This window comes from Toxoplasma gondii, chromosome XII (genome assembly GCF_000006565.2).
Source record: "Toxoplasma gondii ME49 chromosome XII, whole genome shotgun sequence".
NCBI classification, from domain to species: domain Eukaryota; phylum Apicomplexa; class Conoidasida; order Eucoccidiorida; family Sarcocystidae; genus Toxoplasma; species Toxoplasma gondii.
The window spans coordinates 1,818,061-1,844,158 of NC_031480.1; the positions used below are offsets into that span (position 1 = coordinate 1,818,061).

General features: G+C 51.4%; 4 protein-coding genes across 4 annotated transcripts; all 4 read right to left on the reverse strand.

Annotated features, from left to right (window-relative positions):
* Positions 1-180: 180 nt before the first annotated feature.
* On the reverse strand, positions 181-6,373 carry TGME49_217410 (hypothetical protein). Its single transcript, XM_018779766.1, has 8 exons — positions 6,039-6,373; positions 4,951-5,273; positions 4,389-4,482; positions 3,714-3,887; positions 3,299-3,349; positions 2,881-3,077; positions 2,292-2,778; positions 181-2,107 (listed from the first exon to the last, which is right to left on the reverse strand). The coding sequence occupies exons 1-8, from the start codon at positions 6,163-6,165 to the stop codon at positions 933-935; spliced, it is 2,628 nt and encodes an 875-aa protein (XP_018634849.1). The 5' UTR covers positions 6,166-6,373; the 3' UTR covers positions 181-932.
* A 1,594-nt stretch (positions 6,374-7,967) lies between these two features.
* On the reverse strand, positions 7,968-12,698 carry TGME49_217420 (hypothetical protein; the record flags this gene model as incomplete). The annotated part of the gene is made up of 8 exons (XM_018779767.1): positions 7,968-9,064; positions 9,447-9,879; positions 10,222-10,424; positions 10,747-10,797; positions 11,045-11,221; positions 11,370-11,439; positions 11,812-11,942; positions 12,602-12,698. 8 exons carry the CDS (start codon positions 12,696-12,698, stop codon positions 7,968-7,970), a joined length of 2,259 nt encoding a protein of 752 aa, XP_018634850.1.
* Positions 12,699-13,591: 893 nt separating this feature from the next.
* PI1 (protease inhibitor PI1) lies at positions 13,592-17,265 on the reverse strand. The gene is made up of 3 exons (XM_002371269.2): positions 16,626-17,265; positions 15,649-16,061; positions 13,592-15,136 (listed from the first exon to the last, which is right to left on the reverse strand). Exons 1-3 carry the CDS (start codon positions 16,872-16,874, stop codon positions 14,479-14,481), a joined length of 1,320 nt encoding a protein of 439 aa, XP_002371310.1. The 5' UTR covers positions 16,875-17,265; the 3' UTR covers positions 13,592-14,478.
* A 1,488-nt stretch (positions 17,266-18,753) lies between these two features.
* Positions 18,754-25,284, reverse strand: TGME49_217440 (HCNGP family protein). The gene is made up of 7 exons (XM_002371270.2): positions 23,550-25,284; positions 22,828-22,881; positions 22,512-22,610; positions 21,842-21,962; positions 21,192-21,368; positions 20,321-20,500; positions 18,754-20,060 (listed from the first exon to the last, which is right to left on the reverse strand). The coding sequence occupies exons 1-7, from the start codon at positions 24,039-24,041 to the stop codon at positions 19,702-19,704; spliced, it is 1,482 nt and encodes a 493-aa protein (XP_002371311.1). The 5' UTR covers positions 24,042-25,284; the 3' UTR covers positions 18,754-19,701.
* Positions 25,285-26,098: the final 814 nt, after the last annotated feature.

The following is a 26,098-nucleotide window of genomic DNA, read 5'->3' on the forward strand; positions in this document are numbered from 1 at the left end:
ATCTATAATGGCAAAGGGTTGTCTAGTATGCTGCAACCCGGTCGCTGCGGTGAAAATACTATTTGAAACTATTTTTGAGAGGAGAGCCAGGCGCCAGTAAAGAAAAAAAGCAATTACTTCCTGTTTTATTCGAAATTGAGGAACAAGGAAAACAGAAATTTCTTTATAAATGTCTAATGTTCCACGATTGATAACGCTTGTGAACTTGCGTCAAGCGCCGCATATATGTTCCAGTTAAAGACGTGGTGTCACGGACGCGTAAGCGATACCACGATACTTATTGCACTTAAGCTCATGGTCATGACGAGCACAACAGAACCTCGATCAGGTAAAAGTGTACGGGTTCCCTCGAGTATTTCGCGTGATGCCCAGATGCTATTTTGTTAGTCGAGACAACGCGTGACGTCCGTTGTGTGACACTAGTGTAAGCGGCTTTCTTTTCATTGCGCCAGATATCCGCGAGGAACGCATTAAACCCAGTGAAGCGGGCTGTGCTTTATTCCTTTATTAGCACTCACACACGTTTTCGGCCCCTCCGTGGAACTATCTACGGACACCGAGCGTATATCTGGGTGCGAATGCCGTAGAAACCAGGCCTTACTGAAACTGTTTGTTTCGTTCCTAAAGGACACTAGCAACAACAGGCGCAGAGCCTCACGAGTTCATTGATAAAAAACATTCATGCTAAGTTGCGTAGCACGGCTTTTTGTCATCTTTGTTGTTCCCCGAAAAAAACGGAGTTCTGGCCTTCCCGCAGAACGCTGCCCACATCCCAGAGGCAGTGACCGTCCTTTGTCACATGGGAGTCCAGTGAGCCTTCACCAGACAGTGGAAGGTGAAACCCTATGCTACCTGCATGGCTGCGGCGGCGGAGAATGTATGGACGAATACACCGACGTTGTCGGTGATGCAGACTGCTAGGTATAGGTCGGCTATTGTTCTCTATATATTGGAAGAGTGCTCGCTCCATTGCCCGGCTGTTGTTGTCCGTAACCTTGCGGAGCATATGGTTGCCCTCCGTAGCTCGATTGGTGTTGTCCGTAACCTCGCGGAGCATACGGTTGCTCTCCGTAGGTCGGTTGGTGTTGTCCATAACCTCGCGGAGCATATGTTTGCTCTCCGTAGGTCGGTTGGTGTTGTCCGTAACCTTGCGGAGCATATGGTTGCCCTCCGTAGGTCGGTTGGTGTTGTCCGTAGTCTCGCGAAGTGTAGTATCCGGCTGGATGGTTCTGAGGTGAAGGCGGTCGATATGGAACGGTTCCTACGACGGCGTTTGGACCCCCTGTACCATTGTTTGCATTGAAACCGTTCTGTGGGCCAGCAGTCGCTGCCACTCGGTTCTGGAGCTGCTGTCTTCTCCGTTGGAGGTCATCTCTCGCCTTCTGAGCTTTTTGGCCAGCGCGAGCACCCTTCAGGAACCACCGATGCAACGAAGCTTTTTGTCCTATGATGATCATCAGGACTGTGAAAATCAAGAAAGCTGCTACGGCAACTGCAGCAAGGGTGGCTGCCCAAGGAGCTGCCCACAGAAAGCTGAAGCCTACACCGCAGCCGACGGCAATACCCATAAGAAGGACGCCTCCAATAAATAAGCTGGGTTTCTGTCGACTCCACGACTTGTTCTTGCCCTTCTTCTGAGTCAAGGAGACGAGGCTGACCGGCGCCAGGGCTCGCGAGGCACCAAGGACGCCCCGCCTTGGAAGCTGGCCACCTGCAACAGCCACGTTAACATAGCTGTGAGGTGGGGAGAAGTCAAGAAGAGACGGCGATTCCAAGTTGAGAAAACTGGTAGATGTTTCGGATCCGGACGCCAAGGGTGAGGCGGAGCCAAGGATACGGTACAAAAGCTTTGATGTGACATTCCCCAAACCAATGCGCCCTGTTCCGCAAATAACAGTGGCTGACATCTGCTCGACAAAGAAATCGCGGGTGGCCTTCGATTCGCCTTGCTGCAGTTGGAGGCCTGTAAGGAGCTCAGCCTCGCTTCCAAGACGTCTGGTAACAAGGGGTTTAACGACAGTGATGATCTTTGCGACCAGCTTCGACATTATCTTCGATCGACCGAGAAATCCGACGAACGATCCCGTTTTCCCAGCCGTCGCAAGAACTGAGAAAAGATCACACATCTCGGCACACTCTGCGCAATGTCCGTCAATGGATCGCAACTCAAGAGATCGTCTCCTTCCCGCCGGTTACGTCCAAAATGTTCCCGAACCCCGCGTTAACATTCATTTGCCCTTTTTAGAACCCTGTATTACAAACAATGGTTTTTGAGTCGCAGTTCCGCTTACTTGTTCGGGTAGTGTAATAGCCGCGCAGTCGAACATGCAGCAAAGCGTCAGTCACCGCGTCTTGCGTGGGAATCTCGGTAGAGCTCAAGGTTGCTCCACCTTCCTGCGCTGGCAAAGAGTTGCTGAGACTCAGATCCTGGGTCTGTTCTGAAGCGGCTTCGACGACCTTCTCTGCGACTGCAGCGATCGAGTCTCGAGCCTGAAGGGATCCCAGAAGAACTGCACAGTTGTAAGGCAGAGAGTCGCCCTGACATTGTTCTGTAGGCTTGTAGAAGGCCGTCAAAAGTGCGCCAGCAAACGCATGGGAAATTGCGTCTCTTGTCCTGACCTCCAAGAGCTTCGGTCCTGTTCGGAGAGGATAGGTTTCTCCTTTCTGCGTTCGCCTCCAGCAGGGCTTCATGTCGACCAGGTGAACCACCAATCCAATAAGAACCGGATCTGGCTCCGGGACTTGGTCCAAAAACAAAAGATACCGCAACGCCGCGTCCTGTAGAGAGAAAGCGAATCAACGCGCGTCGAGAGAATCGTCTGTTTGTCCCCCTTGCGATCTGAACGATCCGTTACGGAGGAAACGCCGTGAAAGCCTTACCCGACGAGCGTGAGCAGCGGCATCGGCGTTCCTGCGGTGTTTTCTCCTCTCCCTTCGATCCTTTCGACCAAGCCTCTCCAGAATTCGCCTCGCCGAACAGGTTTGGGTTGGAATATTTGCTTGAACGCGTGAAACGTCTGAAGCTGCCACGGCGGCAAGCGTTTGTCCAAGAGCATTGATAGACGCCGCGGTTTCACCTAGGGACCAACACATAAGGCCACGGGCCTCCAACACAAATGAGGCCGACGAAGGGATCTAACCGGACGAGACCACTCGTCGAAGGCGAAAATCGTGATGGCGAATAGGACCGGGGTTCCACGAAACTGTGTCGGGAGAACTCTCGATGAATGCTTTCTTCAGTTGTCGCATGTCGTCACGGGAAGATATTTCTACCTTTTTCAATTTGACGGCGTCTCACCTCTGGGAATCGTGGGGTGCACCAGTTGCAATCCCAGCCCTTTCATAACTTCTGCAAAAGGCACATAATTCAGGCGTACACGTACCCCGCAGTCAAACTGTCTCGAAGGACCAGCACTCCCAACTCTTCTGACATCAGTGGGATATCGCTTCGCAACCAGTTCGAGCGAATGGCTTTTGGGACGATATCTTGAAACGCGCTACAGGGGGGCAAGGGCTTTTCATCGCGAGTCGGTAGTGGAGCAAGAAAATGTTGCAGCTGCCGAGTGCGTGGCAGCGATTTCCACACAGCCAATGCAACTGCTCTAGGAGAGGACAAACAAGTCTCATGGCTGGGGAAACCGACTTCAAAGCAGTTCATAGATCAAACGTAAGCATCATCGTTCAGTGACCGCTTCCAAGATATGGCTACATACCAGGGACTGGATTTGGACCTGGCTGAATGTACAGTTCTTTCATCTTTTCCTGGAGACTGACAGCCGCCTGTTCGCAGTTTTCAACAAGGTTGGAGCTTCGGAAGCGCCGACAGAACCTTCTTGTCAATCTCGGCCACATGTTCCTAGGCTGCCATTCCGCACATGTGAGAAGCTCTGCATGGTCAGAACGCGAAGAAATCATTCGTTAATGGGGCCGTGGTCTGCTCCAACTTGAAGACATGAAAGACTGGTACATATGTCCTGAATGTGTCATAGTCTACCTTCTGTTTCTTGAACATCTTTCTTAGGGGTCTGTCGTTAAGGCAAGAACGCGTGTACAACCCGATGTCAATATCTATCTCATCTCTGGAAGGGAGTGCGTCCACGGGCGATTCCTGGACGGGAGCTGAGGCACACTCATGGGTCAGATTGCGCACCCCGGAAAAAGCACACTGCATCCCGCATGTCAGCACCAATCCTCACGATGACACACTTTTTGTAAGAGACAAAACACCTCCAGCAAAAGCAACTACGCGTCCGACAGTTCATATGGCAGGGTAAAGTGAAAATACCCTGCACATCGCGATTGTCGCAACAAGACTGGCAGTGAAGAAAACTGGATGACGGACGTCACGCAGACATCCTTTTAACACGGTGGAAGAATGGCGTGCTTACGTTCACCATGTCCACTGACAAAATAGTCGAAGATTTCTTTGGCAGTCGTTTGAACGTCCTCATCGACAGACGAACCAGCGCCCCCGGGAAGTGGCTGCACGCACGGCAGAAAAAGCACATGCTGCAGAATGCTCTCCCAGAGCACAGGTGTATCTGTTTTTCTCAACATCACCGCCAAAGTCGTCCTGGTTTGTTCTTTCCCGATTCTCACGTCCTCTACACCTTGCTACAATCCATGAGAAAAGGCTCATTACGTCACCGTCGTCGGTAACCATGCTGGATACTTCGGGTCAGACACCGAAAGAATGACGCAATTCGCACCCGCAGCCGTGTGCATGAGTTCACAAGAAGCGCCCCAAGGTACGCGTGGGACGAGTGGAACATTCTGAGACGGACACCGTTTGTTTGCTTCTTGAAGGCCATCGCCATAATGTGAACTGTCCGTCTATCTCAGTATCCGGTGCTGATAAAACTCGTAGTATTGTACCAATGCCGGTGGACCGACTCCGCAGTCTGTTGTCTCCATTATTATCACAAACTATGATAAGATATTCTCGCTTACGCTAGGCTGGAGCTGAGGCTCTGGAGGCGTCCCTCCATCTGAGCCATGTCCGCCGGTGCTCTGAGCTGGCGGGGAGGCACGATTCGAGCCATCAGAATCCCCGAGTACTTCGGCGCTCAAGTGCCCTGCGTCATTTCCTGGTTTTTCTGAAGAAGCGAGCTGTGCAGCTGGTACGGGGACATTGTCACCTTCAGGCTGTGGAGCGGCCGCGGGTGAGTCTGGTGGATTTGGCTCAGATGGTGCTGACGCCAGGCCCAGCTGAAGCAGAGAGGATGCGCTCGCGGCTTCAAAGTCAACAAGAGAGGCAGACCCACCGAGGTTCTCTGGACACACACACACACGCGTTTCACGCTCTGTCCGTGACAGTTATGGCCTGTAGATTCTTCAAAACGTAACGGGAAGCCTCGCGTGCCGTAGTTTCCCCGAACATCTTTGCCTGAACGAGTAAAGGAGTTTATCTTGTTCCTGCATCCTTATTCTCTCCCCTAGTGATTTACCACCTCCTGTAAGTGTACTTCTGAACCGAGGAGAGGACGGACTGAAAAAGAGAGTCCCAACATGGGTTGCGACTAGCAGCATGGGCAGGCAGGATGCAAAGAAACAAAGGAAGCACCCGGAAACAAGAAATCATCGTTCCCCGCACCCACTTCTGAACACAAGGAACTACTGTGACAATTTTCTGGGCGGGGAACTGGTTCGTTTTCCGGACTGCATCAGAGGTTTTGAGCACCTTTCACAGGTACGTATACTCGACGACTGCTCCCTGGTTTAAAAATCGAGAATCAGTTGACAAGTAATGGAGTTCGGAGACTCGAATCTAAGAGTAATGACGAAAAGAGTCTCTCAGATGGACTCAAACAGTCGGTTTACCATGAACAGCTATCATCACAGTTCAATCCATGGCACCTCGATGTAGTGTTGTAGACCATGGGCTGGTACCATTTACTGTGCCTGGGCAGGCTTTTCAAAGTCTCTTCATGGAAAGAAGGGAGGTAGTTGGGCAAAAATGTACGAAAAGTGAGGATGTGGCCCAGATCTCGCCCAGGAGGCGCACCTCGCTCTCAAGGCATAAGATAATGGAGGCTCACCGGAAGACACAGAGAAAGGCGTCGAGTACAAACCGGCGAGCAGGGCCAGGAGCGGAAGAAGCACCGCGGAGGAACTCCCCATTTTCGTCAAGAAGGAACATCTCTGGTGGCCAGTTACAACGACCATCCAGTATTAGTGAGTAAAGAACACACTGGCGTAAACAGGCATAACACTTGGCGCTCCGGCGTGGCACAACCGGCTTGAGCCAAACAGCCCGCGCGGGTCCGTCTTTTCGTATCCCGGGCCCGAGAGAGTCAAACGAGCGACAGGCCACTTGCCAGAAAACGGCACGGTATCATTATCCCTCTCATCCTCCGTTTCTCTGGAAGTAAGTGATTCGAAAAAAGGCTGGTGGGACAGCACAACCCCCGTCCTCTTCTTGTACCCCGAAGCCTAGCGGCACAGCCGCGACAAGACAACCTGCACCGCGATGCAATTTCGCCGTCCGCGGAACGGGCAGGCCGCCCCGTTCCTTCGTCAGAGAACCCCATGGCATCACGACCACAGTTGCTGCTGCTGAAAGGCGAGTACTCAAAAGAACCGTTCTTGGAGAAGTTTATAAAGTATTCCTGCACTGGCTGAAGGTCTCATCGTTCTGTTCTCTCATTGTCTAGTGTCACGGACGCTCAAGGGCACTTTCGCAAATAACGGGCATCTCGTTTCTACAGTACCTAGCGAATACCTGTGTCTTAACTGTAAAGTTCTACAAACGCTAGCGATTTGCGGTGACATGTGTCTCCCCCTGTCAGAACCGTACGTACCGCAGCAAGAGTCGTTGAGTGAACGCGCCAAATTAATTGTCACCTTACCCCTCTGCCGGGAAAGAGAGAAAAGCACGGTGAGGTGCCACCGTCACCCGAAGCCGCGGGTGGGTTCGCTCACCACGAATGTTTGGAGCCGGTTAGCTGGCCGTGATTGCTGAAACAATGAACCCCTCCGGTGTCACTGATTTGCAGGTCGAGCAGTGCCTACTCTTTCTCATGACACCTGCAGCTTCAGAACTCTCCAGGGAGCTTAAGAGACAAATATTCACTCTGAAAAGACGCTGTGGAGGTACGGGGCGGCAGCTCGGAAATTCAGTGGCACATCCCCCGGACTGGATCGGGGCACAGTGCATACTCCTTTTGAAGGCATTTCTACGTTTAGTAGTCCACGGTTAAACCTCTGGCGTCGAGATAACACCTTAGTTTGTCAGTCGAAAAACCTGTCAACTTCGGTCCCGGTTAGCTACCGTGTGTCCGTTATTCCCTACCGATGTCCACCCGCACTAGGGAGCCACCTCGGGTCAGTTCGCGGTGGCAACACAAATTCTTCTGATGCTCCTCTGGAAAACAAGAACTGCAGAGCCTCTCTCCATGGCGATTCTCCAAGTTGTAAAGCAGGACGCGTCTTCAAAACTGGCACGGCCGCAGTTCTATTTCCCAGGGATGGGGGTGTTTGTTTAACCTCGTAGCCAGCAACTATTGTTAGTTTAAAACCTTTGGTGTTCCTTACTAATCATGTCCGTTCTGTTGGTTCTAGCATCGTGGATTTGTTCTCTCAGACGAAGTCTTATTGGTTACTCAATAGCGGGAAGACTGGACCCAATATGGTCCGCAGCGACCATATTATGCTACGTGTCTTCTGACGGAGACATTCTAGGAACGCCTAGAAGGGAGCACCTTTTACATGTGGCCTTTGTGGCGCACCGTGTTAAAGCTTATGGCTGTGGTGAGATTAGACAACTGGATGCGGGGGCGTCGCCTTTATACAGCCTTAATCGATTAGTGAGACCACAGAAAACAGATACTCAGTCTGGCTCCAAATGTCAGCCAGATGCAAACCATACTGCATCCCCATTTCACCGGGATACTCGAAGGGATCCCTATACGTTTTTCCGTATCCGTATGCATCTCCACAAGGAGGCCGGGAAAAGGGGGGGGTCCCCTTCACGTTCTGAGACCCAACACACCTCCGTATTCTTCCTCATCGTCTGCAACGTTGTCATACTCATGCTCATCTCCATATTCGCCTTCATTTTCGTAAGCAGCATTGTCAGTTCCTTGAGAAGATGGCGGTGTAGGTGAGGAACTTTGTGAGAGCGTCGGATGCGTTTGGGTCGGGGTGGAAGGTCGGCTCGTCGGATCCATTTGGGGGTGCTGGGTTCCCGGGGACGGCGTGGGGGGTAGATCCCTTCGAGCCAATGAGGCACTCAACGGACCCGTAGGAATGTTTTGGGCCGGCGGCCCTTCCGCTCCTCCGTTCCGGCCTGTCGGGTCAGGTGGTCCTCTCGGACCTGTCTCCGCCATTTCCTGAAGATGCCGTTGAACGCTTTGTTCTGCTGTCTGGATTTCCTCCACAGCCTGCTGCGTCGCTCGGATCAACAGGTTTCGTTGCACGAGGAGAGTAGTGAATGTGGCGAAAATAACGAAGCCAGCGACACCCATGACGAGGAAGACGACAAACAGTGGACTGATTAATGGAACGCAAGCCGCTCCAACCACCGTCATCGTCATTGCAAAACCAATGAAGGCGAGCACGTAATGCGACGGTCGGCGCTTCATCCACCCACTGACACCTACAAAACGGGGGGTCTGTGATACTTGCACCAAAGATAAGACCCCGAGAGTTTTTGGAAAGTTCTGAAGTGTGTCCTCATGGGGCGAAACCAGACGAGTCGTATGGACAGCTGCCAGCTCCTTGCCAGTTGACAGTTGTGCCTCATGCACCTCCAGAAAGCTGGACGCTCGCTTGGGTTTCAAGTCCTTTGCGAGTCTCCTTGCGAGAGAAACCATCAGATTTTCCAGGCCTTTGTTCGCCCTCACGCAGCGGCCGGTTCCGCCAAGCCAAGTTGAATTGGCATTTTCGAGTGCGAGCAACATAGGTAAAATCTCTCTGTGCGAAGCCGCAGACTCAATACTTTCTTTTTCAAAGGAATATAACCACTTCTTCAACTTGCTAACGAGCAGGGAGATAAATTTCGCCATGGTTTTCGATTTTGCCATTGCGAGCACCAGTTTAACCAGCTTCTGCGTACCAGAAAGCGCTGCGGAAATGCGGACATTCACATTCACACGTCTTTCGGTCACCTTGAAATCTGTCAGTCACCGAGAACAGTGAAGGTCAGCAGCAAGTGATACCCTGACAGTAAGGTCTGACTGTACTGTCGCACATCCTGGATCACGTGTACATGCACTCAAGCATCTGGAAATCGCCGTGACCACCGTTCTTCTTCGAACTCCGAGACTTGCTGCGTTGCACGGCTGCTCCGCAGAAGAGGCAATTTGCTAGATCACAAGGCCAAGCAAGAGAACACAGCCACTTGCAGCCCTTCCATATGTGTGGGCATACGGCAAACTGCCACATGAGAAGTTATACACTCTCACACCCCTAAGATTAAGCTGCTACTTTCAGGAGGCGCCGCATACCTATTAAGGTAACTTCGACGATCGTCGCCTCAACCTGCATTTGGGTAGCTGAGATCTCCTCATCGGTGAGGCTGTCCCGGATTTTGACAGTTGTTTCAGCAAAGGCATTCATGAGTTTCTGTTCTTGCGGCGTACCCAGCACGCGTCCGAGTTCGATTATTGCGCGGGAGACGGCCAGATAGCCAATGAGCATTCTGCACAACGGCTCGGTCGACTGACGCTGGCACTGCACGCTTCGCGGTATGTATGTGCGTGCGAGAGCAAACCCAAAAACCCGATAAACAATTTCTTTAGCCGACATTTTGCTAGGCGGAGCGACTCCAGAAAGTCTGCGGCAGCGGGAGAAGTCAACAATTTCGGACCAAATCCCGAGAGTTAAGCTGCTCGCGACGGGAACCCAAACTGTGCTGTACAGCGTTCGCCGCGCTGCCACCTGAAAGTACAAAGTGTCGCCACGCAGATGGTGGGTCAGACAGGTTTCACCGAGAGTCTGACGCGCTTTTGTCCCGTGAGCCGTTGCCAGTAAATGGGGAAGAAAGTCATCACTGCATGGTAACGATCTACGCGGCAGTGCAACAAATTGTCTTGATGCCTAGCCAAACCAAGCAAATCACAGAATTGGTTTCTCCGTTTGACTGACACTAGGCTACATCTGTCTCTTTCTGTGCGCCCGACTACCAGATGAACAGACAGAATTGTGGATTTCTACGGTGAAAAGCGATCGGCGTTGCTTGGGCGTTTTGCGAATTTAGAGAGGTGATGCTCGTTAGCTCACAAGCTGAACAGCCTCAGTCTCTACGGGACTCTTCGCCTTTGCCTTCATGCGTGTCGACTCTGCCATCAACAGCCGCGCGCCTTGGGCGAAGGAGCAGCTGTTGGTTGGGAGACTAAGCAACTCGTGGTACGGCTCAGTCCAGGTGTCCTTTGTTGTTGACCTAATGAACTCCGTGACAGCCTGAAGATCGGGCTCGGGCGTGCCTGGAAGCAAAGCGGTTAACGCGTGTTCGTCGCCAGTCACAAGGTATTCGTTTGTTAAAATTGTCCGTCGGGAAAACGACTGTACGTGGTGGACTCTCTCGAGGTCCCAACTGCCCCCAGGCATGTACTGCAAATCTGAAGTTTCCCCACGGAGTGTTGTTCCATTAAGTAACTGTATACTCCATGCGGCATCCTTCTTAGCCTACAACTGATTCAGTCGCCAGCTGTCCGGACCAAAGAAGTGCTCCAAACAAGAGGTACGCCCACATTTCTGAGATAACTCTGCTTGAGGTGGTTTCGCATCATCAGATCATGTGCTTACGTGCCGGAAAGTAGGGGTGCTCAAGGCTGCCGTTCATCTTCTCGAACAGCTCTGCGAGAGGAACGAGAGAAATCGAAGGGGGAGACAGCACCAGTGACAAGCAAACTGTCTTTCGCTGACTAACAGAGCACTTCCTACTAAGTATATGTTGGTGGGTTCGGAAATGAGACGACACAACCCTCTCTTGTCCAGGCAAGCCGTCGGATAGAGAGTGGAAACGGTGACGGGTAACTGTTGCAGCTTGAAGGGTGTAAGGCTTCCGCTCCACGTATTGGGGCTACCTAAAGTATGTGATTACCTGGAAAAGGCTGGGAGCCTAGGCCTTCGGCGGCAGCGTCAACGTCCTGCAGCAGGGTGTCGGATTGATGCTCACAGGAACTCCTAAGTATCTGGTTTCTGCCAAATCCGCGGCAGAAGCGTCGGGCCGCCTCCCGCCGCTTCTTTGCATCCAAGAGTCTTACACATTTCAGAGCCTCTGTTGGATGACAGCGACACCAAAACAAGCGAAAAAGGGACTGCATCATGAGGTGAACGAATTCTGTGGTTCACTCCATTCATATGGTCTACGCTGAAGAACTTGGTAGAGAACCAGCTGCTGAGCAGGATGGTCGCAATGGACTCACCATCCGCTTGGCCTTGATGGAAAAAGTCGTAGAAGGATTTTCCATTGTTGAGAACTGACTCCGGGTCGTCCTGCGCATGCGTGACCAAAAGAGGAAATATCGGATTTCTCGAAGACAATCAGAAGTATTCTCGCGTGTCCAACGCAATATCACATAGAGCCTACGCTGGTCTGCGATTCTTTGATATCCCATACGCACTGCAAATTCCAGCGCGATTATTTTCAATCCGTGTACCTCCTGCAGGGGATGAAGACGTTCAGTCCTCGGTCATTCCGTCTGATGATACGCGACTCTTTTTCTGCTACTGGTTTTTGGATGCTACCTTCCAAGCACCCCAATCAAGCAGCAATGGCAACCGTCTGTGGCATCAGCTCCTAAATGTATTGTTTCATTTATTCCACCCTTGGGCGCAGTTCACTCAAGCGTCTGTCACAAATCATACCTTTATGTTTTTCTGCGCAGAATGCTGAGACGCCTGTGACGTGGCCGGTTGCGGAGCTGCAACATCCCGAAGCGCAGTTGGCGCTGACGGGGCGTTCTCAATCGTTAACGCAAGAACGTCAGTGCTTCTTCCTGGAACAGAACAACAGAAAGATGGACAAACATAACGCAACGTTACTGGCGCGATTTTCGTCTCGCCAAGGTGATGACTGAAGTCAACTTTGATCACGGGATACGGAGGAAAAACGTGAGGTTGTGAGCTTAAGAAAAGGTCACCCAGTGAACCTCGCCGCACAGAGTCCGGTTTTCAGGCGCAGCTTGAGCAAAAAAGAGCTCTTGAAAACAAACTGGCTTCTTGCCGCAGGCTGTGCTTAATCGACGCTACCGATTGCGCCAGTGGAACAGTCGAGCGGATTCCAAATGGGCAAGGCAGGAAGGCCACCGTGTTGAAGCAACAAGGGCACGGCAGTAGTTTTCCTTCGAACGTGGGGCGCAGGAGTGGCAAACGGCGAAGGAGGATCGGGCATATTGCCATTTTATGCCTTCTTTGAACAAGCCACAAAAAAGCTGAGTGTCATGATCCGCGGTGAGACACTCACGTGGGAGGCGTCCGCCTGAAGTCCCGACAGCTGGAGCCCTACATCGCCCTACATCCATCAGATTCCCAGTGATGCAAAAAACAGGTGGATTACGCTGATACTCTGACAGTTGGGTTTTCTGTGAAAGGCATGTTGAGGACATCAGAGTAGGTTAGCGCTAATAAACCTCTGTCGTATGCGTCAACGACTCACCATTGGAACGGACGTCCAGGCCCAGGAGACTAAGAACCACGAACAAAGCCAGGAAAGGACAGGAAGTAGTGGAGCGTACAGAGCGAACCCAACTCATCGTGGGAAGCAAATTGGGGTCACATCTGTGTAGAAGGCAACATCTCAAAAAAGCATGCCTGTTGGCGGTCAGCAACACGTGGAATCGGCTTTCTGTCGTGCCTGGCCCTCGTTCCTGTCGCGGCTGGTGGCCTGGGCTACCGAGCTCCCTTTAATTACTCGTGGTATCCCCACAAATTCCCCGAATTGAACCGAAAAAATATCAGGCGTTGAAACGGGTAAACCCAGGTTGATTCCACGGATCGTTCTCAGCGGCGAGAGGCCTTGTCATTCTGCTGCAGGAACCTACCAGACAGCACTGCAACCTGTTGCCTACCGCGCGGTCGTGCAACGACCGCTCTCGTCGGGGCCCTGCACCTTTACGCTGTGTCTTGCACAAGACGCTGGCACTGTCGTGCCTTATGCCAGTCCCCCAGAAGGCATAGGCGCCTCCGGTCTGTGTACTGTAACATCCTTGCTGAATGTCCCAATAAAATAAATGGGTAGGGAAGGGAACACTGGCACAGCTGGAAGTTGTTTGAGGGTCATCCCTGGTTGCAGGGAAGAGGCGCATCGTTCACTACAAAGAGCAACGGGCCCGGTGCAGGTACGCACCACGAAAAACGCACGAAGAAAAAAACAGCCCACTCATATAGCTTTTACCAGTGCACGTTGTGAATGCCTTCTGGGAAAAAGTGGTCACACATTTGTATGCGACTGACCTCGCCAGCTCAAGCTGTGTTCTGAATTCGACAGGTTCACGGGGGCTCCAGGGTCAATCCCTGGCTGGACCCATCTCGGTGTCCAAAGGCATTTCAGGAAGATGTCCAAAAATACCACGCATTAAACACATTTTCATGAGCGATTTCGTTTATTTCTCTGTCACTGGTCTCTTGGCGAACTCGTACTCTGAATTCACGGTTGTCTCAGTACTGAATTGCACGGTCTCGAACATCGTAGGCAAGCAGCAGCGTACCTGATGACACACTGAGGAAAGCGCGCGGACTCGCAAGTTAAAGCAAGATCCTTTCTACCGTTCCATTCTGATGTGAGTCTTTTGGCTCGTTTGAGGCAACTGCAACCTTGCAGGAAAGTGCCGGACAAGTCACTGGTGTCAGTGTGTTGTACTGAATATTGTAGTGATGGTGCACCTGGGTAAAACTCGAGAGCTGCTCAGTAATCGTGGTTTACCTCTTAGCTGATGTGCATGTCAGTCAACGAAGTACGGTGCCGGTAAATGATGTTGGGATGCAACGTCATTTCTCGATAAGAACCAGATTAGATCTAGCAGGTATTTTTCGCAATTTCGTTCAGTGTGAAGGATCAATGACAGACTAGGGTACGGCAAAACGACGAGAATTTCCGTAGAGTAGTCCTTCGAATGTTCTTGGCACAACACGTCGACGCTCCTATACCGACTTCATCTGTTCTGTTAACACGTCCTCGTCCGTTCAACGTCCTTGGTGTTGGTGATATGCGGCTTCTGGTGATGGGGGACCCCAGCACAATGGAAAATGTTATGCTGTGCCGAACGGCGTTATACAGTCGCACGTAGCTCCGAATAAATCAATCGCTTCCAACGTGTTAATGCTTCTCAATCGGCACTTTCTTATGTGTGTAACTGTGAAGCCGCGCTCTCAAATATTTCTTCGACGTTAAACTTCATTGCTTGTCAGGATAGAGGTCGACAAGTACCATATGTTGAAAAAACACTCTATCGGCGGCGAACCCTCAAACATTTTGTGAGCGTCGATGAATCTAGACAGAGAACAAAGCATTCGAAACCGAATGTGGTACCAAATTCATTCGCCACCACTCTGTAACACACCCACATCGACGACACGGCCCACGAATAAAATGTCATCATCCTTGCGCATTGCCGGCGAGTTCCCTGCCCTCAGCCCCTGTACGCACTTGAGTTTTCGCGTCTGAAAAAGAAACGAACGATCAATATTAATCACTTTATGCTCCCGAACGAAGGGAAGGGACACGCACGCAACACCCGCCGCTGCACCGGCTGCCGCATCCGTTCCCTCCTCATCAATCTCAACTAAGCACCGATGAAATACGTCGCTGACGAACAGGTTTCTTCCTCCATTAATACCAGATAGATCTGCGCTCGAACCGAAAACATCTGTAACTCCCAGAGACTCGAGTGCCGACGTCAGAGATATCGTGTCGCCGCTCACTTTCAAATATGGGAGTCTGATAGTAAGTTCTACGTCCTGGAGCTCGGTGCCGGAAGAGTCTGCCATGCCTTGCACCAAATCATTTAGAAGATCTGGTTGCTCACGCCACATCATCTCGAGCTCAGCCAAGTCCGTGGGCTTGTCCGGCATAAAAAACACCATCGATGACTGGATGTCAATGTAGGGGACCTCAAGAAGCGTGAGACCAAATCCAGGGCGGTCAGTGTGTTTGAATCCATAGCGCAGAGCCCCGCTGCATACCTGAGTTGATCTGCCAACGAAAAATAGAACAAGAAATCAGAGTCAGTTGCCTTCCGAACACCAGGATACACACCACCGTTTCTCTCCGTCGCAGAATGGAAACGAGTGTGGTTCCCCACTTTGTCGGTAAACGAACAGAAAACGACGTAGGCACGCTTGTCGGCTTCAAACTTGTCCCGACGGACAGAATCGAAGAAGCTCCATCTCGTGAACTCGTAAGCTACCTGTTCATATAAACGAAGAATCTGTACTATCTGTCCTCTGACAGTATCTTGTTGTATGAAGCATGCTTTAAGTTTGTTAGTAGATTCTGATGCAGAGCCGCTGCCGCACGCAGGACGCTGCTCACTCTGTATCCATGCAACCATGCCGAGTTCTGATTTCCAGATTTTCGTTGCCAACTTTGAAAGGGAGGGCTTCGGGTACACACGGGGAACGCTGAAACACTACATTAAAAGTCGAGTCAATCCACAGAGCTCAAGCATTACTCTACAGGTTGACACGCAGGGCGGAACAGCTTACTCCATGAATCTGATTCCCTCTTGGGAAATAGTGGCTCCAGATGGACCCTGTCTGTAGAACTTCGACAGACTGCTGCATTCACACGGGACAAACGGCTTCAGCCATGGTCCCTTGAAATATAGTGTTCCGACCAGGAGAAGGGTCGTTTCCGGAGTGACGGCTGCCGGTGGAAGGAGATCGACGATCTTACGCTTCGTTACAGAGCATACCCATTCATTGATTTTTTCTCGTTCCCCGTTGCTGTTTGTCTTGAAATTCGCCAACAAAGCCTCTGTGTGAAGTGCCTTTTCAAGCGTTTCTCTGAATTCCCTGAATTGCGGCAGAAACGCCTCCATCAGCTCTTTCGACGCATACAGACGATTTGCAGCTTGAAGTACTACCGAAGATTGAATATCCGGATCTACGCCTTCCTCCTGTAGCACAATCCATCACAGAATGCCGGGAATTCACAAGTCAAGGAAAATAACAAAGAGGCATGCTTATGCGGTAGCCAGCATCGCGAAGCGTTGCCAGCAGCCCTGGCACTTCCGCTGCGTTGCTACAATTCCAGACGGGATGTTCTAAAGAAGATTGCGGAAGCTCGATAGCGCAAGTTGGGGAAATTTGCCCGCCGGCCCTCCACACGGAAGGTGTGTCGCCCGGTTAATCATTTCTTGCAAGCGACTCGAGGCAGGGAACCGAAAATCCCTCTGTTTTTTGCATTGCGCGAAGCCTAGTCAATCGACTACGTCTTTGACAAGGTAATACACTCAAGAACAAAAAAACATGAGACGACCTTACAAACCACGAGCTGTATCTTCTGCAGAGAACAACAATTCCCTTCTCCTGAGGAAAGTAGTCATTATGTTCTGATTTGGTGCATGAAAGTTGAACGAGTAATATGCAAAAATCAATGTACGTAATTGAGCTTTGGGCTACCTGCAAACGACACATGCGAGTTTCACTCAAATATGCAAGTGAGCCACAGACTAGGGTACCTTTTGCGAGACAGCAGGGATTGCCTCATTCAGGCATGCTGCTGCGTCAGCTGCTGACCGGCCGTCGAAATAGTGGTTTTCCAATTGCTCCCGACTAGTTCCTCTCGCCCCGAAATACAGGCCAGCGAGGACAGCGCTGACGGCGTATGGCGAAAATGCAAAATTGCAGTCGCCATCTGCACTCTTGTGCTGCCCAGAGACCAACGAAGAGTATAGTCTCACTAGAGTGCCTGCTGGCGTTGCAGTCATTGAGACGACCACCAAGGAAAACTTTCGTTTCTGTTTGCGTGGCCGCGCTAGCGAGCGACGTGCGATCCAATCACGACAGAGTGAATAGAGCTGGACATGGAGGCAAGTCTTTAACTTCCGGCACGCCCGAATGAACTTCGTTCTTCCACTTCGGGGATAAACGCACGAAAAGGTAAAAAACACACTATTTCTCGGAATATGTACCTGATGCGATCTACTGGCGCATGCCGCAGCGCATCAGGAGCGCTTCCAGCGGTTGATCAACCGGCAATCGCAGGTAACTAGAGTCACTTGAGTTGTCGCAGGCATCGGCGGTGAATCTAGTGTCAGTTAAAACCTCTGAAAAAAGAACAAGCAGGCAAAATCTCAATTCTCTGTTTTTTTCAATGGTAGCTAGTCAGTTGTACGGTCCGTGCACTGAGACAAAAAGCGGGGCCCGTTTCTCTCCCGATCGGTCTGAGCTTTGCATGCTGATACGGAGTTGCAAACGAATGTGCATGTGATGAATGCGTCTAGTGGAGAGATCTATCGAATTGTGCCTGAGTTTTTAGTCTTGATTAGACAACTCACGGCAATCTTCCGTGAGGAAGACTGAACAATGAGCAAGCTGAGAACCCGCAGGATTCGTGTTCATGTATGGCACAACTGCGTTGGACTGAGGTCTCCTTAACAACAAGGCGTTTCGGAAAGAATCAAAATAACGTGCGATCGGTGGGCGACCGAGTGATCAACCTTCAAACTTTCGGTCTCCATTTTGTAAACAAGTTCCACTTCGTTGAGGGAAAGCCCCGTAAGGAGGCCGGACGACTTTGGTTTGAACGGAACGGTTACCGTGGCTAAAAAATCCGGAAAATCACTGAGGGTTGAAGACTCTGTTCCATTGAAGCCATCGAAAGCAGATTAAACGGATCGCGCAGAATTGTCGAACCAAGCCTATGTTTGCAGCTTCAGTCAAACGAGTTATCTCGATCAACCTTGACCGCCGTTGCCCAGCTAATGTGTTCCTCAATGGAAAACAAAACCCCAAAGCAGCTCTGACACGGACTGCTTAGCAGGAGGCACGGGGTTCCAGCACCAAGACGTTCAGAAAAGGGCCTAAAGCCGGCTAGTGTAAACTGGAAAGCTCCCTTGTGTGAAAGGGGGGTGCCAGTTCTGCAATCAAAGCTTATTCTTTTGAGTCGAGTAAAGACGTGTACCAACTATTGATGCATCGAGCTGACAATAAGATCTTCTCGCTTCAGTGCCACGGCAGCTATCGAATACGAAACTAAGCACATCCATATGATTTCAAAAACCTGCTCCGTACAGGACTGAGCAATCAGTGCAGGAGGGAATGAGCATCAAACGTTGCTTCGTGCATCTGCCGGTTCGATCAGTTCTTAAGTGCGTCTCAGATATCTAGGGCTTTCCAGCACATGACCAAGCATGGCTTCTTCACGTTCATACGGTTCGCATGACATTTGAAATTCGCTCTCTGACGCATGGAGCTTCAGTAATACCAGCGCACGGAAATCTTTGTCCTGACACTCGTAGAGGTACTGCTGTTCGACATCTTGCGTAATTATGACTCATCAAGTCAGCCGGGAATGTGTTTCCACAAAGCAGCACTGGAAAACTTTGTTCTTGCGAGGCTGTGTCTGTCTTCTGCGCGCTTTTGTTGTGCCATCAGCTGCTTAACACTTCGCGTGCGCATGTGTTTGGGACATAACGTGACATTGTGTTCGATTGCTTATACGGAAAACCTCTCATCAATTGAGTGCTCTACGGAAAACACTTAACTGGGCAGGTGTTGTGAGCCAGGGAGACGTGCGGATCCTCCACGCTTACGAATCCAGGAGATCCAGCGGTGCAGAGAAGCATACACTGCTCGAACCCTCGGTTGAGTCAAAAAGGTTTTTTCTGAAGTAGGAAACCTGGGGGAATGTAGTTGCAGTTGTGACCAAGCCTTACCCAAAACCACGCTCGCAGTTTCCGGGCAGCAGTACCTCCCTCCGGAGAAGTAATGCTCCTTATAAGCTCACCATATCGGAGAGAGATTGTCCGTGCCGCATAAAACGGACACTGCGATCGCTACACAGCACCTGTGGCGCCGCCACCATTAGCTGCAACACTCCCGCCCGCACCACCGCAGTTTAAAAAGCCGTGGCAGAGAACCCACCAGAGTAGCATCAAGCCAAGCTAACAGGACATCCGAGACACATGGACTGATTCCAGTTGTGACAAGAAGACTACAGGTTTTTGGTTGTGCAAATTAGGAAGAATAGAACAGAGACTACGGGAATACTTCTAGACGTCGCCGGGAGACTGCGCAGAGAAGAAAACTGCAGTACAGACACAGAACAATACCAGCTACGAGAAAGAATGTGCCTACACCAGGATCGCCGAGTTGATCCTGCACAGGGACCTCCACGCGCCCTTACAAATGGAGTTTCACATCTCTTGTCTCCTTTTGCTCTTGTCTCCTTTTGATACAAGCGACCGTTCCGAGGTCGTCGCCTCAGCCTCCTTCTGCAGCTTCAGCAGCGAATGCCCCACCACTTCCCCTGCGACACCGTAGGCAACCGAGAGTCTCTCCTGGATACAGACAACGTGTATTAAGTTCACCATCGGGTGCGTTTAGCAGCGAACTGGCCCGACTTTTGGTAAGATCAAACAAGGCGAAGAGCAGTGCAAGCTTCGAGCGCCCTCGCTCAACCGAGACGCCGAGGACACGCCCACTGTCCGTCCCAGCCATCCAGCACCTCCGCCCATTGTCGCTGGGGAAAGGGAAGGTAAGGGTGGGGCGGTCTTCTCAAGCCTACCCTCATTAGTTCGAGCCCCGCGGACCCTACGATGTCTGCTGAGTTCCAAATGCCCCAGTTCCCGCGTCGCGCGGCCTCTTCTTGGCATTTGCATCTCCTTCGTTGTCAGCGCGGCTCGTCCAACCCGTTTCTGAACTGTGTCCGGTCGCCCCCGAGGGAGAAGGAATTCGCAGTCCAGGCCGTTGCTGAGTGAAGTTGCTGATAGTCACGCCGCCAGGGCCATTCAGCTGTCCTCCCACGTGGTTTCGCGCCGCGGCGGCCGTTTGGGCTTCAAGAAGAGGCTTCTGGTGAGAGAAACCCGTCTGACTGCTCAGCAGTCGCTGCTGTAGCTGCTGCTGAAGCGATGACGCGACGGCACCTGCTTGAGCTGCGGCAGCCTTCAGAGCTGCAGTCACACGTTCACAAGACCAGCACGTCGGCATTATCCACAACCAAAATGCCCGACAAGACGAACTAGCCACCGTTTCGTGTTGCAAAAAGACGATCAGCAAAGTGCCCCACCGAAAGAGCGACGCCTGTAACGGGTCGTTACAGTAAAGAGGTTCGCACACACGAGCTTCACAGGAGTACTGTAGATGCGTCTACGACCAAAAACGACCCGTTTCTTGGCTTAAAATTGTAGAAGCTCTGCACATGCATTCCGACCTGCCTGCTGGATGACAGCCGTAAGCTGTGCAGCAGCCGCCACCGCAGAGCTCGCAGCAGCACTGGCCGATGCTGGGCCTGTCGGATCGCTGACAAGAGAAGCCGGCGGGCTGATTCGCTCCAGTCCAGACCGGTTGTGGTTCCGCCGCACACTCCCGTTCGTCGGGCCAAGGATAAATTCTGTTGGCACAGCAGAAAGAAACCACCGAAATCCTGCAGAACCAATTTTATGCAGCAGAGAACTCCGACGCCATGCCTCCCATCATTTCTGTGAGGTCTGCTCAAATCGTAGGCTTAATTATGTCCATCTGTGCATTTAAGGAGATACGGGGTTCTCGCTGCGACTACCCGCCTCTCCAGAGATCTACAACGATCGGTACTTGCAAGTGCATGGACCGAAAGAGGCTACTGGCTGCGGGCAGCAATCCAACGAGGACCGCAGCGTTAAGGATAATGCAGAAAAAAACCCAAAGCAAACGAAGGACAGGAAAGACCATCCCCACATTGAAAAGGCACGCTCAATGGTCGCGCGGCTACTCTGCAGCATGCGCGCCGGCTGGCTCAGCGCAAAACTATCATCTAGCATGAGAAAAATATACAAGTACATATATATATATATATATATATATTGGCATTGCTCGGCCTCGCTCCACGGCGAGTGCGCCCGAGAACCTCCCCATCGGAAGTGAAAGCCCATCGAGTAGCGCAAGGAAAATGCTGAGACTGCTCGCTGTTGCCATTACTCTTCCGAAAAGTGTCTTTGAAAATGCAGGTCTACCTCTTGGCAATAGATGTGTATGGACGCGTCGTGTCTCCGGGAGAACTCGTTGCGTATGGCATTTGCCAGCTGTCCACAGCCCATCACACTTACCCGATGAGGACGAGGCAGACAAAGGTACCACGTTAGCACTCGTAGTAGAAGCGGAAGAGCCAACAGCCAATGGAGCTGTGGGGACACTGCCAGAGAGTGGCGGAGTTGCCCGATCTGTTTCCCTTCCCGTGAGTGAGTCCACCCGTCTCGTTTGTCGGCGACTCTCGAAACGCCGCACTGTAGGTAAAAAAACCGCCAGGTTGAAGGTTTATGTGGCAGAAGCCATCTCTTTCTAAAATGGAAAGCGTACTCCAATGCCACCACAGCAGGCATCGAGGCAACGAACAGTGCGAATAAGTAAGGCATATCTGAAGCAACCACTCCAAAGAGGCGACCAGTCACTTCCAGGCGATTTGTCTGTTTACTTGACAGACTACTCAAAAACAACCAGCAAGCCACAGAAACGGTGCATGACATTTGGGCGGCTTTGACCTAAACTAACGAAAGGAAAGAAATGCCCTGCCGTCGCATCTTATAGGGAACGGCGTGTGGACTCCGGGAGTTGAGTTTCCTAAAATGCGTTGCAATCGCCGTAGCAGTTCGCATCATTTCAAAACGCTGACAGTCCTCCTTTACCAACACTGCACATGTGCCCTAGAACTCTTCCCGTAGACGTTGTGTTCTAGACGTAAAAACGAACAAAAACTCACTCAGTTGAACTTCAAAGGAGCTGCCGCCCTCCGGCTTCCATGGAGTCACGCTTGCCGGGTCGAACACCGAAGGGGGGTAGTTCGAGCAGTACGGGTCGATGTCAAATACCTTCATAATTTTCTGTAAACCCAACAGACAACACACACACCCAGACAGTCGGTTCATACGGACGTTGACTGATTTCCACTAACTGAAACGTCGTCTGGTGCCGGCAGGCCACAGGTTCCAGGTATATCACCAGAAACCGGGCCGTTCGCTTTGACAAGAGTTCAGACATACCATCGGAAGGAGAGCAAATGTTCAAGTCGAGGGAGTAGGACTCGAGAAAAACACTGAGAATGGCCATCTATCGAAGCGCACCCGAGTGCCTGTACTTTGCATTCACACCTAGGTTTGGCTGATGCATCCTAGAATAAACTCCACGGGTGCAGTGTGCCAGAAAATATGGCGCTAGGACTTGCCACAGCACGTTCACGGGAATCCATTCAGAAGATCACTCTCAAAAACTGCTTCCCGTGACGAAGCAATTTTCATCGAGAAACACAGGCGCACGACAGAAGTCAGTTGCACGATGAAGTACTTCCCGCTACACAGGTACGGGGATCGGAGGAAACTCAACAGGTCACTCAAGAGAAACTGTTGACACACGATTACATCGTTCTTCCATACCTCTAACAGGTAAGGATTTTTGAAGTCTAGGGAAGCTGCAATGTTCCCATTAACCGTGATGCCTCGCTTCTTCAACTGCTGAAGACGCTCCACTGTTCGCTGAGGGAGAAAAGACAACCACATTCACGCCAAAATGTGCGAGTGTCTGCTTCCTACCCGTTTTCTCGAAGAAATTTGATATATCACAGTTATTTGCCGAGATATTAACTTGATAAGAAACGACAATTTCAGTTTCATATGAGCCCGAGAGTCGGCTCTGAGGGTTCACGGGAAAAGAACGCTGCGAGCGTTACAACAGAGGGAACACAGAACTCACCAAAAGCTCCTGTGGGACATCGCCTGCTGGCACTTGAGGCATCAAGCTGACATGCTGCGGACACAAGGAAAACGACGCACAAAAAAGACAGAGCAAGGATCTCGCGTTGTCGTTTTCTCGAGGAAATGCGTGCAGACACGTTCCGGTGCCCGGGTAAATCACGAATCAGAGTCGTTTTTCGATTCCTAACACACTTTTGTTGAGACAGGTTCTCCAGGTGGTATACATGATGCGATACATACATAATGTGACGCATATGAATGTATATACATACAAGGTTCCACACCCCTTGAAAGCGACTCCTCGTCACTCAGTCTTTTCGTGGAACATCCCCACCTGCGACACAAGAAACGTTTCACCCACACGACAACTGGCACTGCTCTGACAGGGAATCCCATCGCCACACAACGTCACTGAATTTCGCACCAGATGCGGCACACAAGCGCACAGCACCGAGTCTCTTCCGGCCACTTGCACGGTTTGAGAACTCTCCCAACAATTGAATTCAGGATTCAGGATTGAACATCTGTTTGCCAGATCCAAGTTCCATTGTGAGTTAGCATAATTTCGAGAACAGTCAGTACAGGAAAGAGCTAGTCCAGGCACTTCAGTCTCTCGAAAACGACAGAGACGCGCACCCCCCCATCACCACCAGTCACGGCGTACTACATACACAGAACAGTCGAGTTGTCAACGTAGCTTTCTGTGTTCACGCTTCTTACGCCTGCAGTGGGAGGCAATCCGCTGGACATTTGTCTGCCGTGTGCTCGGCTCACTCCCGACGAAGTCTGTTGCGTTGCCTCGTCATTGCTCAAAACCGCTAGACTCCCGTCCACAGGACTGCTGTCTGTGAGGTCTCCAGAAGCGCTTAACGCCGTGCGAGCGCGCAAATCGAGTCTGTCCGCCTTTGGCAGCACACCTGAGTCGGAGTCATCTGCGGGGTCAGAAGCCTTCTCGATAGAGGGTCCATCTTCCATGTCATCGTAGTCGATCCGGGGCGCTGAGTTTTCGAGTAACCCCCTTGCAGAGAGAAGCGACGAGACGCTTCGTCGGGATGCTGCAGCCGGGGGTGGGGTCAAACCGACGTCACCGCCTACAATTTCAGAAGACTCTCCTGCCTCCTTCGCCGCCTCAGACCTCTTTTGACCGTCCCCTGCCTCGAACGGTTCATCCTCCTCCTCATCTGAATAGAAGCCATAGTCAACTAAACTCATAGTGGACGCTTGTAGAGGCGGCCTATAAAGGGAGGCAGCGACGGCCGCAAGGCATCCTGCACCAGGCAGCGACTTCCGCCCCTTAGCGTGCCTTTCCTGGGCCTCTTGCTTGAGAACGGAACTCGGGAAGCGACGGTGTAGCAAGGGGTCAGCGTTGGGGTCCTGAGAAACTTTCCAGTTGTCCTGTACAGCAAGGATAGAATTTTGTTATCCCGAAAACAGAAGAAACGCATGCCGAAGTGGCAACCAGCGTACCGCCGGCTGAGACGCCGCGTAAGAGCCAGAGAAGGGGAAGCCAGTTACTAAACGAATTTCACTGACAGCATGCGCAGCTGGGCTTGTCGGCCTAGATATCCTGAAATTCTAACGTAGAAGACCAGAGGACACTCTTGCGTGCAAAACCGCCTTCGTGATTACGAGAAATACCCGCTTCGAATCCTTCAAACCACTCTTCCTTGAGGATTCTATGTACCCTGAAGCTGGACGATAACGGGAGCGGGCGGCGCTCCACCTGACGCCGCCGGTTTCAGTCAGAACAGAAACTACTTGAATCCGGAATACCAGATGATGCAGGCAAAACATATCAAATCAACAATGAAGAAAACACCGTAAACGGACGTCCCAAAAGTTGTGGACGGTCGAAGAGATTTCTCGGAGGCCAAAAAGCGACGTCGGCTTGATGCTAGCCGGCTCGTTACACAACGCTTGCCCTACGCAGTCCCCGCAACTAGTTCCTTATACCACAAACTTCATAGTTACAAACTACACGGAAATCGACACAGAAACAGAACACGGCAACGGCTTTCCTTTACATCGATACAGAGGAAATCTGGCCGTTTTACTCTCACCGTCCTACGCATGCAGCAGTCCGACGGGGCATACACCAGTCCGGTAACAACGGAATTACGGTCGTTAAAAAAGCGGAAAAGGGATCCTGAAATATTGGAAACGCCTCAGATGCAGTCAGAAGGCATGAATTCGAATGGATGGCAGAAAAAAAACGCAGTCACGCACTCCGGGGGCCAGCTTCAGAAGGTGCGGGGAAGGACGAACCGTCCGGAAAATCCGCCGCCAGAACGAAGCCACAAAGTCACACAGCGCTGTTACCAGTGCATGACCGCGATAGGGCGCAGGCGTTGGTAGGATTCGCCTGATATTGGCAAACTCAAACAGAGAGTACATTACATCAGAACCCTTCATAGTGTCAAAGCACGATCACCTCGCTTGCATGCGGTGTGGTACCACCATACCGTCCAGTGTGTCACTGCCGTGTTGTCCTGCAAAGTGTTTTACATCTGAAAAATCATAATCTGCTACGGTTGACATTGCATGTTTGAATTCTGCTGTTCGTAGTCACACATATTTTGGGGCTGTTGCCGTTCTCAGATATGTCTGACAGTCTCTCTAGGGAAGAGCCGTGTTTAGCCTGCGTACAATCTTCGTCGCGGACGGGGACATCTAGAGTTTCTGTGTTGTTGAGTTGCGCACGTTAGGCAGCTCCTGGCGGAGGAAGTAAAAGCGTAATAAAGCTGAGATAAAAGGGTTCAAAGATTGGGCTGCCAAAGACTCGTGTTGTATTCTTTGATCCGTAGGTGGTTCTGATAGATGCAGCTGCCCGCTACACCCGCACTCACTTCCGTTACCAGAGTAAAAGGCATTCATAGTGGCTCAGCCGATGCCTCCTTTGTTCGGATCTGGATGCATCGTCACCAGCAGTCATAATGCACCGAAAAGCGTGACGGGCAGGTCGCGGCGCGCTACAGGGTTTGCAGCTAATTGGTAAAAGTACCGGAATGCCGGAAATGGGAGAAAGGCGCAGCAGTGTTACACTAAATACCCCCGCGTCCGGAGGTCAGAGGTGGAAACTCATGGAGAGGTCGGAAATGTGGATTTTGGAGAGGAAGGAAACAATATCATTATCAATGACCACGTTCTAGAAACAGATGTCAGAAGTCGCGCACAAATGTCCACAATAGCCTTTTTTTTCAGAGGATCGTCAAAAACCGAAGTCAACTGATGCCTGCCGTTGCATCAGTGTGCCTGTAAAAGCAGGACAA